Source organism: Chiloscyllium punctatum, chromosome 35, assembly GCF_047496795.1.
Source record: "Chiloscyllium punctatum isolate Juve2018m chromosome 35, sChiPun1.3, whole genome shotgun sequence".
NCBI classification, from domain to species: domain Eukaryota; kingdom Metazoa; phylum Chordata; class Chondrichthyes; order Orectolobiformes; family Hemiscylliidae; genus Chiloscyllium; species Chiloscyllium punctatum.
In genome coordinates, this window is record NC_092773.1 from 17,246,710 (window position 1) to 17,266,286 (window position 19,577).

A 19,577-nucleotide genomic window follows, 5' to 3' on the forward strand; every position below is an offset into this window, starting at 1 on the left:
CTACAACAACTGGATCCTCCCCTTCCCTCTCCAGTATCCTTTCAAGCCGGTCATAGATGTCCCACACCCTGGCACTGGGCAGGCAACAGACCAGTTAACAACTGAACAAAAGATTGACTTTAGACTGTACATGGAGCTGATTCTGACAGGCAATGGATTGTACCCCTCCATCTGTAATTTTTTCAGTTTTATGACAATGATTCGTTTTGGATTTTTCTTGTTATTAGTCATTCTTAGAATGTGAGCATCCCAGTTAACATTCATTTTACCTGTTTGTCTTTGAGAAGGTGGTGGTGCAGTGCCTTCTTGAACCACTCAGGCCTTGGGTGCCACTGCACCATGAATTGTTTCAGCTCTTCAGAAATATTTACCATCCGAGACAAACTGTATAATATTTCAACATTAAATTTCATCACATAGCACCTGCTTATACATATTTTGAAAGTCCCAAAATAGTGGGCAGTAATCATCTGTGATTTTCATCAGATGTACCAGCCCTTGCATTGCGTACAAAAGATGGAGATATAATTTATTCATCCATTAAGTGAGCATCAGGCCTTAGCATTTCCAAGTAAGGAACTTAGTGTCTGCTTCAAGCTTTAATTACAATTACAGATTCATAGAATTGTGATGGGGTAGAAGGAGGCCCTTTAGTTCATTGTGCCTGCATGGCTCTTCAAATGAGCATCCTTCCTGAGTGCCAGTCTCTTGCTTTCTCACTACATCCTTACAAACTATCTCCATCTCAATAATCGTCTAATGCCCTCGTAAAGCCTCAGTTGAACCTTTCTCCACCACACTTTCAGGTAGTCCCTTCTCTTCATTAGCTACTTGCTGAATGAAACAACTTTTTCTCACATCACTCTTGCTTCTATTGCACATCACTTTAAATCAATATTCTCTCATTTTTGATTCTTTTACAGGAGGAAAGAGCTTCTCCCTAACCACTCTATCCAGCCCACTCATGGTTTCTCTCCAGGAAGAACAATTCTAATTTTATTCCATTTGTTCTCATTCCTGGAACCATTCGAGTAAATCACTTACTCACAGAGTCATAGAATGTACAGCACAGAAACAGACCCTTCAGTCCAACATGTCCATGCTGACCAGATATCCTAACCTCATCTCGTCCCATTTGGCAGCACTTGGTCCATATTCTTCTAAACCCTTCCTATTCATATACCCATCCAGATGCCTTTTAAATGATGTAATTATACCAGCCTCCACCAGTTCCTCTGGCAGCTCATTCCATGCAAGTACCACCCTCTGCGTGAAAAAGTTGCCCCCTTGGTCCCTATTATATCTTTTCCCTCTCACCCTAAACCTATGCCCTCTAGTTCTGGACTCTCCCACCCCAGGGAAAAGACCTTGTCTATTTACCCTATCCGTGCCCCTCATGATTTTATAAACCTCGATAAGGTCACCCCTCGGCCTCCAATGTTCCAGGGAAAACAGCCCCAGCCTATTCAGCCTCTCCCTATAGTTCAAACCCTCCAACCCTGGCAACATCCTTGTTAATCTTTCCTGAACCCTTTCAAGTTTCACAACATCGTTCTGATAGGAAGGAGACCAGAATTGCGCACAATATTCCAAAAGTGGCCTAGCCAATGTCCTGTATAGCTGCAACATGACACCCCAACTTCAATACTCAATACTCTGACTAATAAAGGAAACATACCAAAAGCCGCCTTCACTATCCTATCTACGTGTGACAAAGTTTCAAAGAACTATGAACCTGCACTCCAAGGTCTTTTTGTTCAGCAACACTCCCCAGGACCTTATCATTAAGTGTAAATCCTGCTCTGATTAGCTTTTACAAAATGCAGCACCTCACATTTATCTAAATTAAGCACCATCTGCCACTCCTCAGTCTATTGGCCCATCTGATCAAGATCCTGTTGTATTCTGAGGTAACCTTCTTTACTGTCCACTACACTTGCAATTTTCCTGCACTCTTTCCAATATATACACATCTTCGCTTTTTAATCAACCTAATGTTTTCCATGTGACTTCTAATTCTATCTCAAATCATTGTGCCTGTTAATTCACCTAGAGGATGGTGGGAATGTGAAAATCATGATCTGTAAGGGTGGTAGAGGCAGAAACCGTCATAACATTTAACAAGTATTTCCACATACACATGGGATGCCAGGACATACAAGGCTATGGCCCAAATCCTAGAAAATGGGATTAGAATAGTTGGGCAGCATAGGGCCGAGGGTTCAATTTCTGTGCTGTAGACCTCTGTGACTCTTTAAGTCCCCCCTTGAAGTTGCTGGGATTATCCATCCAAACTTTCTTCAATAAACTGTAATGGTTGCAGTCCTCCAATCCTCTGGCACCTCCCCGAAGCCCAAGGAAGTCTGAAAGATTATGGCCAGCACCCTAGCAATTTTAACTCAGTTGCTTCAGAAACTTTGGATACATCTCATTCAGTTCAGGTGGCTTGTCAACTTTAAGTACTGACAGTTTGTCCAAGACTTGTTCGTTTTGAATCATCGATGAGAGAGTTTACTCCTTTGTCATCATGAGCTGGGCAGCATCCTCCTCTTTTAAAAAGACAGATGAAATGTATTCATTAGACACCTCTGCCATGCCGACTGTCTTCATGTGTAGTGAAGTCTGTTGCCCAATAAATGGAACTCCATGGACTTAATATTTCAGGCACAAGGAATTCGTCTTCCAACAAACAGACTGTCAAAATTGGAGTTTCTGAATTTATCAACATTGCACTTTATAAGTGTCAGAAAGGGTAAAGAGAATGAGGCAAAGCTAACCTCTGCCAAAGCATAGCATCAAAATTTAGGTTTGGTGGCCCATCTTGTAGACACAGCAGTAATTTTTTTTTATTTTTAACACACCAGGTCAACTTATTGACAAGTCAACAGGTAATTGAACTTACTGAAACTTCAGGGATAAGCATTTCTTTGAGTTGGTGTTCTGTTTTTGCTGTCAAGAAACGTTCTGGAAGCAATATGGTGATCTCTCTTAAATACAATTCACAAAGCTCCTTTGCATTTCTGCACAATTGAAAGCCTGCTTCAAAATCAGCTGGCAAAAAAAAAACTAAAACTCAGCTACTATTCATGTTAAAGGACACGGTGAGGTGCATTTAATGTGAAACATCTCTCATTGATGTAATGTCCTATTTCTTGGTTGTGACACTGAATCTTGAACATTATTACAATTTTTGTTCAATTCATCGTGACTAGATCTTTGGAAATATTGAAGTAATTTGTATGACCAAGAAGTGCCAATAAGATACATGCATCCAGAGAGCTTTGTGCTTTGTGAGAAAGCTGTGATACTGGTTCTGCATGCAGCATGGCAAATTATGGTGACAGCTCCGATTCTAATCTCTTGTGAACAAAATGCAATTACTAACTAGTAATGAACTAATCTTTACAGCCACAATATTTCTTCTTGTGTGTAATTATACTTCTTGCCATATGTATATGGTATTGCTTTGACCAGAGAGTAATGTAAAAGCCAATAACTTTGGCAAGATAAGGAAAACTTTAGAATGAGGCTCACAAGAGGAATTCTATCTTACTATCATACGCACTCTCTTTTCAGCTTTCACAGCCACATATTAAATCTGTTTGTTTCATAAAAATATGCTTTTCAACCTCTCCACTGTTATTTATACTTAAAAATTGAATTGTTTTCATCAATCAAAGTCTATTCAGAGTATGCATTTGGTTTGTGCCTGTTATTTCACACAACAGACAAATAATCTGCACAGATAAAACAGCAGATACCTCAGGATGATAATTGCATTTCTTGATGTTTCAACACATGCCTGTTAAAGTTAGTCTTATACTTGAAATGATATAATTATGACTTTTCCAATTACTCATTTGGCTGAAAATTTGATTCCTGCCCTGGACGGAATGGGTTGGTGTCAGCTTGAGTGGCAAATAAGACTGATGTGGTTGATTTCAGTGCATCTGTTGTAGTTTAGGGAAAATTGGATTTTGCTCAAGATGGCCACTTGGTGCTGGAAAATTTGCACGTGTGAAAAAATCTGGGCCAGACTTGCAGTCTTGAACATGGCCTCCCATGTTACACCCCATTGGGCATGCAAGTCCTAAAATGCTGGTCGTCTGACCTATGATTTCCCAGGTGAGTTTGTTCTGTTGGCAGTTAAATATTTTATCTGCTATTTTGTCCCATGAGCATATTGTGGGTTGGGAGGTTTGCTTCATTCATGGACAAGTCTTAAATCATAACATTAAGAACCACCGAAACATTTCTATTTCATACGAACATGGATTTTTACTTTATGTGGTCCAGACTGCATCACATTTTGTAATTGAGTAGCTCATGATCACAAGAGGGCATAAGCTGGTAGTCAAAGCGTGTCTGAACATACAACATAGGAGCAGAAGTAAAACTTTTCAGCCCCTTAGTGCTGTTCTGCCATTCAGTAAGATGATGATGAATTTGTACATGTTTTGAACTTCACATTCCGATCTACCCTCATGCACGAGAAATGAAAATTGGGCTAATGTATGAAGGGCTGACTGTTCCTGAATCTGTACCATAGCTCAGGTTTACTGAGTCATTTCATTATTTTGAGTGGCTGGGCTTAAAACATAATTTAGATGCAATATAGGGAGGATAATTAGACAAATTTAATCATTTATGTGTCACTTATGTCATTCGATATTTTTCTCTGCTCTGTAACCACTTTTGTTCCAGACACTCATGATGAAAATCTCTCCCACTGTTTTTAGAGAAAGTTCTTAAAGGAGAGAAATTATGCAACAAAACAATTCAAGTTTATAATTGAGATGCATTTTTTAATGTGAGTGTTGTGGTGATAAAACTCATGGTAATTTATCAGATCTTCATCTTGAATATCCATTGTTTCTTTTTGACCTTTGCTCCCTTCAAATTTTCATATAAGAAGTGACCTGAGAAAAAGACTGTATTGAGGTAGTGCCTTTACCTCATCAGGTCATCCCAAAGTCCTCAGCGGTTAACTGAGTACATTGAAAATTACATCATTTATTATGTCAGGATATGCAACAGCCAATTTCTATATGGCCATGTTCAACAAACAAAATGTGATCATGGTCACATTATCTTGTTTAGTGATGTCGATCGAGGGCTCTGCATTGGCCAGCTGACAGGGTGAACTTCCCTTCTGTCCTTGAAAATAGTACCATGGAACCTTTATACTCAATTGAGAGGGCAATGGGGACTGATGAAGGTCCCAACCCAAAATGTTCTTCTGCTCTTCTGATGTTGCCTGATCTCCTGTGTCTTTCCAGCTCTCCATTTTCTGGCAGATCGGGATGTTTCTTTAACACTGGAATTGAAAGAGGTCACTGGTGCATTTTGCCTTGTTCATTGTAAAGTCTGCTTCAATGTGAAGTGACCAACGTCTATCCATGTTCTCACTGTATAAAGTCATGGAGTACTATAGCACAGAAATGGACCCTTCAGTCCAACTTGTCCCAGCCAATCATCTGTCCTAAATTGATCTAGTTTTAAAGCAAAGGTCAAACTGATCATTCAGCAGCTGGGGACTACGAATGTATCGTATTATTCAAATATCAGAATATACTGCTGCTGAATGGAACACTGGTAACGAAACTCTGTTGTCTGATTTAGCCTTGAACAGTATTTTGCATTCTACTTTGCAAGATCTGTACGCCTGTACTTTGCCCTCTAGTGGGGAGAACCTGAAATGACTGCAGGTCCTGTGATTTATTGGCACAAAACATGTTGGAGAAATTCAGCAGATCTGGCACCATCTGTGGAGACAAAAATAGAGCTAACATTGTGTCCAGTGACTCTTTGTTAGAACGTGTCTTTTTTCAGCATTACTTGTTGTGAGAATTGTTGTCATGATTTTGGAGTAAGTACGTTTGATGCAGTGTAAAAATGATGTCTGCAGAATGGTTTTCTATTTGGAAGCATTGAGCAGTTTTTCAAGTCAAGAATACTATTAGGGCTTAAAGGCTTAAAATATCAGGCCATGTTAACCAAAAATGTGTTGTGTCCTCCAAAGTTTCCAAGATTAAGGATCGGTTTCATTGGTGTGCTTAAAATGATAATAGACTTTGATAGAGTAGACACAGATAAACTGTTTGCTCCGACAGAGGATTCACACCAAGGGAATACAATTCTCCACCACAGCCTGTTTGGAGCTCGCAAAGCAGACTTCAGCATCTGTCAACATCATTCCTGCAAACTATCAAGAGATATAGATCCAGTGCTGATAAATGAGAGCTGTAGCGCTGATTAGCTATGACATAATTGTTCCATAATTCACAGCCATGTCAGCAGGTCAATCTATTTGGATATGTTCCTGTCTATACTGCAAGAGTTGAATCTTGTTTATTTCCTAAACTGAGCATTAAATAGAATTTCATGGTTTGTAATAATGACTGTCATATTGAATCTTTGCTTTAATAACTTGTAATATGGGTTTTCAGAAGGAGATGGCAACTTGAAAACTTACACCCACAAATATTAAAAACCATATAATCTTTTGGGCCCCATATCTCAGGTAAGATGTACTGGCCCTGGAGTGTGTACAGAGGAGATCCATAAGAATGGTCTCAGGAATGAACAGCTTAACAAATGAGGAACCTTTGAGGACACTGGGTCTGTACTCAATGGAGTTTAAGAGGATGAGGGGGGATTTAATTGAAACTTACAGAATATTGAATGGCCTGGAAAGAATGGATGTTGGGAAGATATTTCCATTCGTAGGAGAGATAAGGACCCGAGGGCACAACCTTGGAGTGAAGGGAAGACTGTTAATAGAACAGAGACAATAGACAATTGGTGCAGGAGTAGGCCATTCTGCCCTTCGAGCATGCACCACGATTCAATATGATCATGGCTGATCATCCTTAATCAGTATCCTGTTCCTGCCTTATCTCCATAACCCTTGATTCCACTATCCTTGAGAGCTCTATCCAACTCTTAAATGAATCCAGAGACTGGGCCTCCACTGCCCTCTGGGGCAGAGCATTCCACACACCCACTACTCTCTGGGTGACGAAGTTTCTCTTCATCTCTGTCCTAAATGGTCTACCCTGTATTTTTAAGTTGTGTCCTCTGATTCGGCACTCACCCATCAGTGGAAACATGTTTCCTGCTTCCAGGGATAAGGAGAAACGTCTTCAGCCAGAGAGGAGTGAATCTGTGGATTTCACTGTCACAGAAGGCTGTGATTTAAGATGGAGATAGATGGGTTCTTGATTGTTAAGGGGACCAAAGGTTATATGGAGAAAGCAGGAAAAAAGGGTTGAGAATCTTATCAGCTATGATTGAATGGTGGAACAAACTCAATGGGCTGAATGGCCTGATTTCTGCTCCTATGTCTTATGTTCTTTGTATCCCAGACATTTTGATTTGGCATTTACCATAGCTACATGTATTAGAGGCAATAATTTTATCAAATCAGTTCACATTATCGTCAGGCAGGAATATTTTCTCAGTCCACAATTTTTCTTAATATCTGTAGGACTGTTAAGTTTACTGATAAAAGATTTGCGCACAATTGACTATGGGACTCTGTCATTTTTCTAAATTATACCAGAGTTGTGCCTGTAAATGGACTTCAGCTCTGACACAGGCTGAGAGTCAGGCCATTGAATTGCACATTTACATGATTGGCCATATTATGCATTGTGGGCTCCTTCCAATTTCATGGTGTTCAATTAGGTGGTGGTGGTGTAATGGTACTGCAGTTGGGCAAGTAATTCAGACCTGACTTCAATGTTCAGGTTCATGGGTTCAAATCACACTGTGGCTGGTGGGTGAAATTTATGAATGCTTATATTTAGGAGCACTGTCCCATACAGGGGTGTAATTTTATATGTCCGATATATGAATATTTCCTATATTTAGAAATTGCTGTTTTATGTTGACTCAATTGCATACAAATTGACTTCTGAACTGATTTTGGAATGAACTTGCTCGCAACCCGTGGACTACTTGTAATATGGAATAAAATGCTGGTTTTATGGAAACCATGTAACCACTGTTGATTTTGTAAAACACCCATCCGGTTCACTAATGTTCTTCAGGAAGGAAAATCTGCCATCCTTACCTGGTCTGGCCTTCACATAACTCCAGACCCACAGCAATCTGGTTAACTCTTATCTGCCCTTCAGGCAGTTAGGGATGGAAAATAAATGCTGGGCTAGTCAATGACATGCACATCCCATGAACAAATTTTAAAAAGCTTGAGCACTGGCCCTCATCCAGCCATATTTTGGTAATATGTCCATTGCCATTCCAATTTAGTGTGATGATTGACTGCTAAAACTGATATCAGCTTCGAAACATATCCTGGCTTCATTTTTCTTTCTTCCACTAAAAGCCAATGAACAGCAAAAATGTTCATGACTGAAGATGCATCATCTTTTTAGTGAATTTGCAAAGGTGTTTTGATTTTTATTTTTCATTCTGGTTTGATCTGGGCACGTTAACTGACTTCTGTTTAAATAGCTTGTATTTTGTACAAAAGCCTTGAAATATATTCTTACTCAGCATTTGAAATAGCTGCAATACATTTCCAAAGTCAACTTCCGATACAAAGTAGCATCTATGTCATTGTAAGAATGCATTGTTTGTTGATTGAGAACCATAATTTCATTCTACTAACAGTGAGGCTGAGTGGATACCATTTGTTTAACTCAACAGTTGTGGGAAATGTAAGCAGAAATAGCAGCAGAAAGAAAAGTTGACTTGGATGCAATTGACCGATGAACCCATTTATTTCCATGAACCACCTTGGTGAATATTTTGAATGGATTGAATTGCTCCACCCACAAACCATGCTTTAACTCAGTAAATCCTAATCCAAGAATAGAATGTTAATTTAATGTAACAAGTGATAAAACACCAACAAATCTCCCAGCAAGTAGCTAAAGTAATTTCCTGTGATTTTATTTGGAGAAATGGCAAATTGAATTATTGATATAACCTTCAAACCTTTAATTCACATCCATGCACCAAGTGTCCACATGAAACATTATTTTAGTCTTTTGTGAAATGAACTCATGTGGACATGATATTGCCATCACAACCTGAGATGGGACTTGTACCCAGTCCTGCTGGCCCAGAGATATGATCACGACTATTGCACCAAATGACCCTCACTTTAGTTTTAAGGGGCAACAAAAATCCCATTAGCTGAACTGAGGAAATTGGTTATTTATCAGCGCATTTCATCAGGAAGGGATTAACCTCATTGTTTCACAGAGCATAGAGACAGAGGTTGTGTATAAGCCCCAGAAATTACTGCATGACACAACTGATGGGCTAAATAATTGAAATTATGATTGTGGTTGCCAATGATGTAAATCTCCACAGAACTGTGTGTCCAGGCTTCAGATGTTATGTACAAGAACATCATTAACACAATTCTACTTGGAGGAGGGAGAGAATAATTAAGAAAAATATATTCTGCAGGCCAGTTAATATGTAACTGCCCCTTCATCTCTACAACAGTAGGATTCAGTCCACTCCATATTGACTGTTAAATGCCATTCTTGCTGAAGTCAATTTCAAATAGGAAATGATAACCCCAACTCATTTGTCAGAGGTTGAAGTGCACAGGACATAAATCACCCCAGGGTTAAACTAAATGAACAGTTTTATTCACAGTCCAGAAGGTTAGTTTGTATTGCACTTGGGTGGGACCACCTGCACAAGACCAAGCCCAGTTTTTTTTTGTAAATTTGAGGGCAGGTTGATTAAGAAATCATTACTGTGTATCTGGATATGTTGTGCCTGGCCAGGTTGTGCACAATTACAAGAATGATTACAAACAATGCAGGAAAAATGTTCAGTTGTACGTGATACCATTACTTTAAGAGGATGGAAAAATGCAATCAAAAAAGACAATACCTTTTAGATTCTGAGGCTTTCAAATCAACCCAAAAGTGGTGATCATGTCTCAATAGAAAGGAAGCCTTTGTTCTTAGCATTCAGATTTGTGGATATTTGTTTTGGATTCCGTTTCACAGTTTATGTTGTTTAAAAAGATTTGCAATATAAGTGAACATTTCACAACACTCTTGTTTACAATTTTTGGCACATAAAACTGACTATCTGGAAAATACTTCGGGACATACAATGCTGCTTTGAATAACATAACTGCAATTTATGTACCTTTTTGTTTTAAATCAGGTTGTTCAGACAGCAAGTACCACAGTGCCAACATATGTTGTTAGACCATCACCAGCAAGGTATTTATATTCCCAATTTTGAACTGTACATTATCATTATTGACAATTATTGTTTACCTCCCAGTTTCCAATAGTCATTTGTGCTGTTACACCTTAACTTAATATGCTGAAAGAAGAAAGTTGCATTTATATACTTTTCTTGACTCCAGACCTTATAAAATCTTTCACAGCCAATGAAGTACATTTGTAGTATCTATGTACATAGTTATTGCTTTGAAATGCTACAGTTGATCTCTAAACACATCAAGATTTCAGAAATATGAATGAGGAAAACTGATAATGGATAAAGCTATTTCAGCAATGAGGCAAAATAATTCATAAAGACACCAGTGCTACTTTCAGACATCAGGGAAACATGCAAACATTTGAATACATCTGTTTCTTAAGTTTTAAATACAGGTGTTTTTCATGTTGTGGATAGTAGTCCAGGTTTAGTATTACTAAGAGAGTGAATAAAGTGACACTTTTTAAATTTATTTTTGTGTGTACTGTTTAAACATTCTGTTATCAAGTGAAATCAGTTAAAAGATTTTACACCAATTACTTTTCATAAGCCAAGTTTCTAGTTTCTGGTTTCAGCTTGTGGCAAAACTGCTCCTTTAACAAGGTTATGCTGTCCTTGGCTTTTTTTGTTTAGAGAGGTCGTAAATACACAGACTCTGAAAGGTCTGGTGTTGAAAGGTTTTCGGGCCAATTTGATAATAGTAAACAGATACTGCCTCAGGCAGAGGCTTTCAAGTTAAAAAAAAACACTTGTACAATGAAAGGGGAGCGGCCAGTTCTCCCACCTCAGCTTTTCTCTGGTTTGCTTTGGTTTTTAGCAGTAGTGAGTGGAAAAGCTGTTGGACCCAAAGAATCAGATCCAGGCTGGTACTCTCTTTCTGACTTCAATCCTGTAAAAACCTGTGTTTGATTTTACCTTTTGTGCCAAGGTGTGTTTATGGGGATTGTTGCAAGTATTTAGAACAGCATCATTAAGTTTGGATGATCGATTGGGTTTTCGGAGAGGTTAAGTTATTCAGGATTCTGTTTTATGTTGTTTGTGTGTACTCAGTAATCTTGCAAAATAAAAACCTGTTTTGTTTAAAATGAAGTGGTTTGACCAGTGGCATTTCTCCTGGAATATCCACTTTACATCTGCTTAAAACAACTAGCAAAGTTAGGATGTGGGCTACATTCTTTATGTTTTGAGGGATCTGGCCTGGTCCATAACAAGTTCCTTTACTCAATCATCATAGAATTCCTACAGTGTAGAAACAGGATATTTGGCCCAACAAGTCTACTCTGACCATCTGAAGAATATCCCACCCATACCCACTCCCCAACACTCTTCCTCTACAATTTCCCATGATTAATGCATCTCACCTACATATGACTGAACAGTTTGGGCAGTTTAGCATTGCCAGTCCACCTAACCTGCACATTTTTGGACTGTGGGAGGAAACTGGAGCACCCAGAGGAAACTCACGCAGAAGAGAATGTGCAAACTCCACACAGACAGTTGTCTGAGGCTGGACTCGAACTCAGGTCCCTGGTATTGTGAGGCAGCAGTGCTAACTACTGAGCCAATATGCTGCCCTTTGTCTGAAGGACTATTTATACTGCAGATTACAAACATTGTGAAGACTCATGCCCATGTTATTAAAGCTCAACTTTGCAAAAACTTCACTTAAGAGCTTGTCTAACCAGTTTGCTTAAATCACATGATCCCTTAGAAATGTTGTTTCAATCCAGTCTTCAAAAATTGAGTTTCTAGTCCTTTTTTAAAAAAAGTTCTGCACCGAACTGAGAACCCAATTACATTTACCCGACAATCCAAGTTACCAAATATTAAGAAATTACAAATGCCCATCATAATTGCATTATTTAAAGCTGCAGTCTCTGAAGATAGAAATACAGGTTGAAGCTAATGTTCACAAGCACAAAATACTTGAGGTTGATCCCTACATCTTAAATCCCTGAATCCACTCATGGGGTATTGCCAATCAGACATCAGCTGAGTGGGTGGGGTGGGGGGGGGGGGGGTGTGCTTCGTGGTCACAAAGGTGAAATGAGGCTGCAAAGTGTTCAGAGATGCTGTTGAATTGAGAAAATTGTTTTACTTTCTTCAATTAAAGAACACTGAAATAACTGGGAACATTTTTCTTTCCTTTTGTTGCCAATTTAAATATTGTGCTGTCTATGACATTGCTTTCCCGTGTATTGTGGCTTGAAGTTTAATGAAGTAGTGAAAATTATTGGGCAATTCTTCTCAGCTGCTTCCAAAAGAGACAATATCCTTTTTATACCAATACAGAGAAGGTATTTTTACTAAGCAACTGCATTATCTGATGAACAAATTAGTGAGATTGATTAAGAAATACCAGAAGACCAAAGCATTACCCTTAAATGTTAAGAGTATTCCCCAACCCAAATAAATAACAATTTTTGAGCCTGAACCACAATGTTAAATTTGGATACTGCTGGGGAACTCATTTCATTGATGATTGACTTTTCTTTCACATGATCTTAATTGTCGAGTCTGTCTGGACCATTCAGCTGAACATTAAATGAGCCATCTTGCTTCTGGTAAATCTGTCATTCTTGAATTTGAAGCGTCTCACTCAACATCGATAGATGTTTGCTATTTTGGTTTAAGCTTCTATTACCTTTCTTGAAACTAATTTTTTTTGGCATCCACCAAAAGTCTGAGCTGGTAAAAACTTGAGGTGCAGTGACATCTGGCTAGAGGCTTGAGGGCCTCCCCTGACTGACCATAAATCTCCATTATATGCCATGAGCTAGAATCTATTGCATCTCTTTTTACCGCTCTGAATGAAACGGTATCTAAAAAAATGTTCGATGGTATCATAGCAAGATGGATTCTGTTTTCAGTTCTATAAACAAGTCATTGGAACAGTGACTTAATTACATGAATTCCAAGTCAGCATTTGATTCAGTCAGTTGCCTTGCAGGATGCCTCAACTGATTATTTAGAGATGTACAGCATAGAAACAGACCCTTCGGTCCAACTCGTCCATGCCGACCAGATATCCCAACGCAATCTAATTCCACCTGCCAGCAACCGGCCTATATCCCTCCAAACCCTTCCGATTCATATACCCATTCTAATGCCTTTTAAATGTTGCAATTGTACTAGCCTCCACCACTTCTTCTAGCAACTCATTCCACACACCTATCACCCTCTGTGTGAAAATGTTGCCCCTTAGGTCTCTTTCATATCTTTCCCCTATCACCCTAAACCTATGCCCTCTGGTTCTGGACTCCCCAACCCAGGGAAAAGACTTTGTCTGTTTATTCTATCCATGCCCCTCATAATTTTGTAAACCTCTATAAGGTCACCCCTCAGCCTCAGATGCTCCAGGGAAAACAGCCCCACCCTGTTCAGCCTCTCCCCGTACCTCAAACCTCCAATCCTGCCAACATCCTTGTAAATCTTTTCTGAAGTCTTTCAAGTTTCACAACATCTTTCTGATAGGAAGGAGACCAGAACTGCACACAATATTCCAACAGTGGTCTAACAAATGTCCTGTACAGCAGCAACATGACCTCCCAACTCCTGTACTCAATAAGTTGTCAGGACTGAAGAGAGGCTTTGGCCATCATCACTGAATAGAAGTTCCAGATCAGCTGAACTAGAATTAATTCATAAAAATGTCTCATTTGTTCAAGAGACATGAACTAATGGGAATAGTTAAGTAAGTAATTAAGACAGGAGTGATATGTCTCTGGGATTGAATGTTTGTATATGGATATTGCTGGGAAACAGGTTGAAACTTGTTTTGTTGTTTATCTTAAGATCCTTCTAAACTGTCATTTTTTTAAAGCTTGGTTTGTTTTCTTGTTCTTTTGTTTCATAAGCTTGTGTTCTTATGTTAAAGAACACTGGCAGCCTTGTGTGACTATCTTTTAGTGACTAATCACCATGGTAACCAAATGCAACAAGTAAACCTATGATGTACGAAGGCAGGTTTCCTCAGGGACCTAATTTTTTTCAATATTGTCATTTTTCAATAAATTCATACTTAACTGTCAGATAGTACAGGATATTAAAATTATAATCACTGGGTTTCCAGTATCCTTAGGTTTTTTAAAAAATTACTCATTTTGTGGGATGGCCAGTATTTATTGCCCGTTGCTAGTTGTCCTTGAGAATATAGTGGTGAGCTACCTTCTTGAATTGCTGCAATCCATCTTACTATCATGTAATTTTTCGAACATACAGACATTATTAAGAGTATAATGACGTTTATACTTTTTCTTCTGAAAGTGTTTTTATTTTGTTTCAGGCCACCACCGCCATGCCCAGCACCTTCAAGGCCTGTTCCAATGACCCAAAGGATATAGATGCTGTTACACTTGATATTGTACAGGATTCTGTGCAGACATTTAAATTATGTATACTCATTTACAATATTGCCTCCACACAACTCGAGTGTCAACCACCTTTACCAATTCATCCATGTTAAAGATAATGCTTCTGTATTTTACGTTTCATTTTTCTCAAGAAAATCTTCTGCCATTTCCAATCTTTGAAGGAAATTACAACTGAATACCTCTTACATTTTTACAATTTTTTTTCTGAAATATTTGAAATGTTTGATTCAGTTGGAGAGATTCTGCTGTTTAAACATGCTGAAAGTTTGCCCAGTTACTCTCTTCAGATACTTGATAAGCAGTAGAATGGAGGGGAAGAAACAATCACGACTAACAAATAATTAATTTTACTGTTTTGAAGATTACAATATCTTGTAACCAGTGTGTTCTGTCCCTCTTGTTTGTTTAAATAACATGCTTCTGATGTTTTCTGCAGAAGGTGAAAGTGCTTCATATTGTTTGATCACTCTGATGAACTCATGTTTCTCTGCTGGTTGCCCAGTCAGAAGCCCGTATTATACCTGCAGCAGAGTAGATTAACATTTTTTGACTTCACAATTTATTAAGCACCTAATTTGAAAACATCTGCTGTGTCTGAGCTCTTGCTTCAAATGTGTCCCAATTTTAAATTGAGTTTGAAACATCAATGCTTTAAAACAAGTTTCATTTCATTTGATATTTTGTTTCTACAACTGAATGCAACCTCTGACACTTGATGACACTCTACAACAAAGATGGGAGGGAGGCAACCTCTGCTCGTGTTGCCTTGTATTTTGCGGCATGAAAGCTGTGACAGTTGCTCTGAATTGATTTTTTGAATTGAGTTTTTTTTTGTAAAGAGAACCTTAATCACTGGGTGCTCATCATGCAATGAATTTCAGATGTGAAGTTGTATCTGACCACCATGTGGTACAACATTGCCGTGTGTTAAACTAGCTGCTGTAAAGTTACTCCTTGGTACCACTGACTCATTGTCATTGTTTGGTTTTGTACTTCAGGAAACCACACACTTCAGCTGCAGTGTTGAATGTTCATTTCAATACCTTTACTAAGTGAAATGTTAATGGAAATCTCATGTAGCACAATGCACATAACTTGCATTTGGTGCTAGAGGGCTTCTTGACAAGCTCTTGTACATTGTAGTGAATGCTATCTGGTAGACCTAACAGCAGAATTAATTCAAACATGGCTGTAAGGACATGGCAACCAAAATGACTGTCTACCCAGTAAAACATGACGGGGACAGACTTGGACAAATCTTATTCATTTCCTGCATGGACAATAAGTGTCCCCAGGATAAATTGCACATGACTTGTTTAATGGAACTTAATTTTACAATGTGGTAAATGTGATTTACTATGCTATGATATTTTGCAGAATTTTTAATTGCATTTCTGATTCAAGCTTTCTTTATTTATATGTAATCTATTCTCTGAAGCAAATAATCTTGTAGTCTCCAACAAAAACAGGTTTAAATTCTTCTTGGATTTGGGATGCTGTTATGTGTAGGGTTATTGTTTAAATTCCCATAAGAATGCATTGTTTATCATAAAAATAATCTTGGATAATGGTTAATTACAACACTGGTCCATGTAACCCTGTTTTCTTTGCCATGTTTTGAAATAAAGTCGAGTATACGTCCTAAAATATTCCAACAAGTGAAGCATTGCCAGTCATGCATCTAAATGTATGATTCTGAAGTCATGGACTGGATTTTAACTCAAAGTGGGTATCTTTAAATGAGTTTGAATCTCTTGCTGCTCTTCGATTTGAGTGGTGACAGTAGACTCTACGATTAAATATGGGCATTATGTTTGATGCAGGCAGACTTTAACTTTCTAGTTTCAATGTGCTCTGCACATGAGCTCATGACTTTTCATTAAATATTCAACTGACAGATGAATTTCATTCAAACATTTTCATTACACTGATAAAACTCAATTTACACAATTTAGAATTGGTATTCATTGGAATTTTTCAGTTTCTGAGTGGAGGAATGCATTGTAAAGGTCTTCCAGCATATCTCACTTCAATTTCACACAAATACATCAGATTGAAATATGCTCAAAGCCATTTGTCTTTTTTTTGTGGTCTGGATAGAATATTGTACCTTACTGTGAGCCAGGTAATAATATTGGTGATCTTTGGTGCAATAAACAAAATCTATTAGTCAGGAGCTGTTTGATGTTCTTTCAGGTGGATTACCTATTTATACATTTCAGTCTAAAGCCACATTTAGTTGTGTAACTTAATCGAGAAGTAAGTTCAAAGTTGAGAGATTTGAGAGAACCTTGATGAACCCCACCAACTAAAGTTTAGTTTAGTTGGTGGGGTTACTTCTATTCACCAAAACCAAACAGATTTGAGGTGAGAATTCACTCCCAGGTATCCATCAATCTAATTGTAACAAAACTCTTTACTTCACTTGAATATTTGCACTCCTTTAAAAATAGTGTTTTACTTTTTTCAAAAATTATGATTTTTCTTATGAGATGTAAAGATATTATGCACCTGTGGATTACAAAGGGCTTTTATTTAATCTGTGTAAAGCGCAATAGTGAAATAAAAATGATTCTTTTTCTTAGTTGAAGTATTCATTTAATCTAACCGAGATTTATTTGAAGTGTGACAATCATATGTTCATTAATAAGGACAGTGACTCTGACCTTTGGCCACACTTGATTTGATGGTTTGCTTTACCCTTCACTGTACAGCTTTGTCATTAATTTTCCACTTTTTGTACCTTTCCCAAAATTTAAAATGTGAGCAATATTTCCTGTGGTTCTCTGTTTTCACTGTGTTGATTCATCTGGCCAAATAATGACTTCAAACGTATTGGCAGTATCAGACACTCCTCACCAGAAGTCAGTTCCTGCTTTGTATCGAAAATGTTCTCATGTGGGTTCTTTGGATTTCATACAACATTTATTAAAAGACCGTATATAATGGTGAGGTTATAGAGCAGCATGCTCCATTTCATACATTTTCCCATCTAGCAGAGTATAAGTACACAGGTACAGAGATCATAAGTCCCTAGACACCATTAACAAAGATAAGAAGAAGTAATACCATGGAGAAGTGTGAAAACGGGTAAGAAAAAGTTCAGACCCATTGGCTTTCTGTTAAGCAATGAGCATCGGGATTTTGACTGAGCAACATGTACAACTGAAGATTTTGTATCACAGCAGCACAGAACTGGTGAAACAACAGGAAATAAACTGCACAGTCTCTTCAGAGGCTGGTAGAATTGAAGGTAATTTGGAACAGGAAACAACTTGACTTCTGGAGCAGTTATGATTACATCTTAAGCAAGGAATGCAAATATTGTACATACAATGTTCCAATAAAAAAGTGAATTCTCTAAAGTATTGTAAAGATTGACTGCAATCTTTACAATCGTCCCAGCAGTAGAGTATCCAGTTTTGGTTCACTTACCTTAGGAAGGATAGATGGTGTATAACAGATCTAATCCCTGGAATGGCATGACTTTGGGATGAAACTAAACCAAAATCTGTAAGGTTTAGAGATGATGTTTCCCCTGGCTCTAGAAGGTCTATACATTTGAACCAAATGTTTAGTGGGCGGCATGGTGGCACAGTGGTTAGCACTGCTGCCTCACAGCGCCAGAGACCCGGGTTCAATTCCCGCCTCAGGCGACTGACTGTGTGGAGTTTGCATGTTCTCCCCGTGTCTGCGTGGGTTTCCTCCGGGTGCTCCGGTTTCCTCCCACACTCCAAAGATGTGCAGGTCAGGTGAATTGGTCATGCTAAATTGCCCGTAGTGTTAGGTAAAGGGTAGATGTAGGGGTATGGGTGGGTTGCGCTTCGGCAGGGCGGTGTGGACTTGTTGGGCCGAAGGGCCTGTTTCCACAATGTAAGTAATCTAATCTAGTCTAATCAAAAAACATTTGGACTCCAGTATTCACATTCTCTGGCAATAAAGACCAATATATGACTTGCCTTCCTAATTTCTTGTTGAATATTTATGTTAGCATTTTTAGGATTTGAATTTTAAGTACTTTAAACTTTACAACATATTGCTGTTAAATTTTGTTGTGGACAATATTAGCTAACTTACTTGACAGCCAACAATATACGATCATTGCTTTTGCTATTTTTGGATCTAGAGGAGTGACCAGGAAGGTTGAAGAGGGCAGAGCGGGATCATCTGTAACACAACAGGATGCCCTTTAAGACTGAAACAATAGTTGACTCCAAAGTTCAAGACAAGGAAACAGCTGAGGGACTTCACTCAGTAAAACTACTTAATCCCCAGAACATGTTGCACAGATCTTGAGAGTAAACAATGCAAAAATCCAAAGATTAAGGTGCATTTTATAATTGGTTAATAGCTTAGTACACATTCGTTCCAAAGATATTTTTATTTAATTAGTACATTTGGCTTTTGGAGTTTATGACAGGAGGGATCAGGCCATCATCTTGTCATAAGATTCTGGTCGCCCTTCTATAGGAAAGCTGCTGAGGGTGCAGAAAAATTTTACAACAATGTTGCCAGGATTAGAGCATTTCAGTTATAGGGAGAGTGAATAGGCTGGAGTTTATTTCCCTGGACCATCGGAGACTGAAGGGTGACCTTATGGAAGTTTATAAAATCATGAGGGGCATGGATAAGGTGAATAGCCAAGGCATTTTCTGATGGTGGGGAACTCTAGAACTAGATGGTATAAGTTTAGGGAGAGTGGGGAAAGATTTAAAAAAGACCTGAGGAGTAACTTTTTCATGTAGAGTGCATGTATGGAATGAGCTACTGGAGGAAATGTTGGAGGTAGATACAATTACAACATTTAAAGGGCATCAGAATAAAAAGTTTCGGGGATCTAAGATGGCAGTGATCTGAGAAGATCACTCTGCAGAGCTTCGCATCACAGCAGGAGCAGGACAGTCCTTTAACCCACCCAACCCAGGTCATCAGGATTTCTTGGGGTGTTGGAAAGATTATGGAGCCCCAAGAAACATT

General features: G+C 38.5%; 1 protein-coding gene across 2 annotated transcripts in view; it reads left to right on the top strand.

Annotated features, from left to right (window-relative positions):
• LOC140459710 (disintegrin and metalloproteinase domain-containing protein 9-like) overlaps positions 1-17,184 on the top strand; it is a 127,850-nt gene extending 110,666 nt beyond the window's left edge. Inside the window, exons 21-23 of one of the 2 annotated variants that reach the window (XM_072554146.1) lie at positions 2,865-2,888; positions 10,165-10,223; positions 14,513-17,184. In XM_072554146.1, the coding sequence (XP_072410247.1) occupies positions 2,865-2,888; positions 10,165-10,223; positions 14,513-14,570 (141 nt within the window). In that variant the 3' untranslated portion in view covers positions 14,571-17,184. The remainder of the gene's footprint in view (positions 1-2,864; positions 2,889-10,164; positions 10,224-14,512) is intronic. The other variant, XM_072554147.1, reaches the window with a different exon arrangement.
• Positions 17,185-19,577: the final 2,393 nt, after the last annotated feature.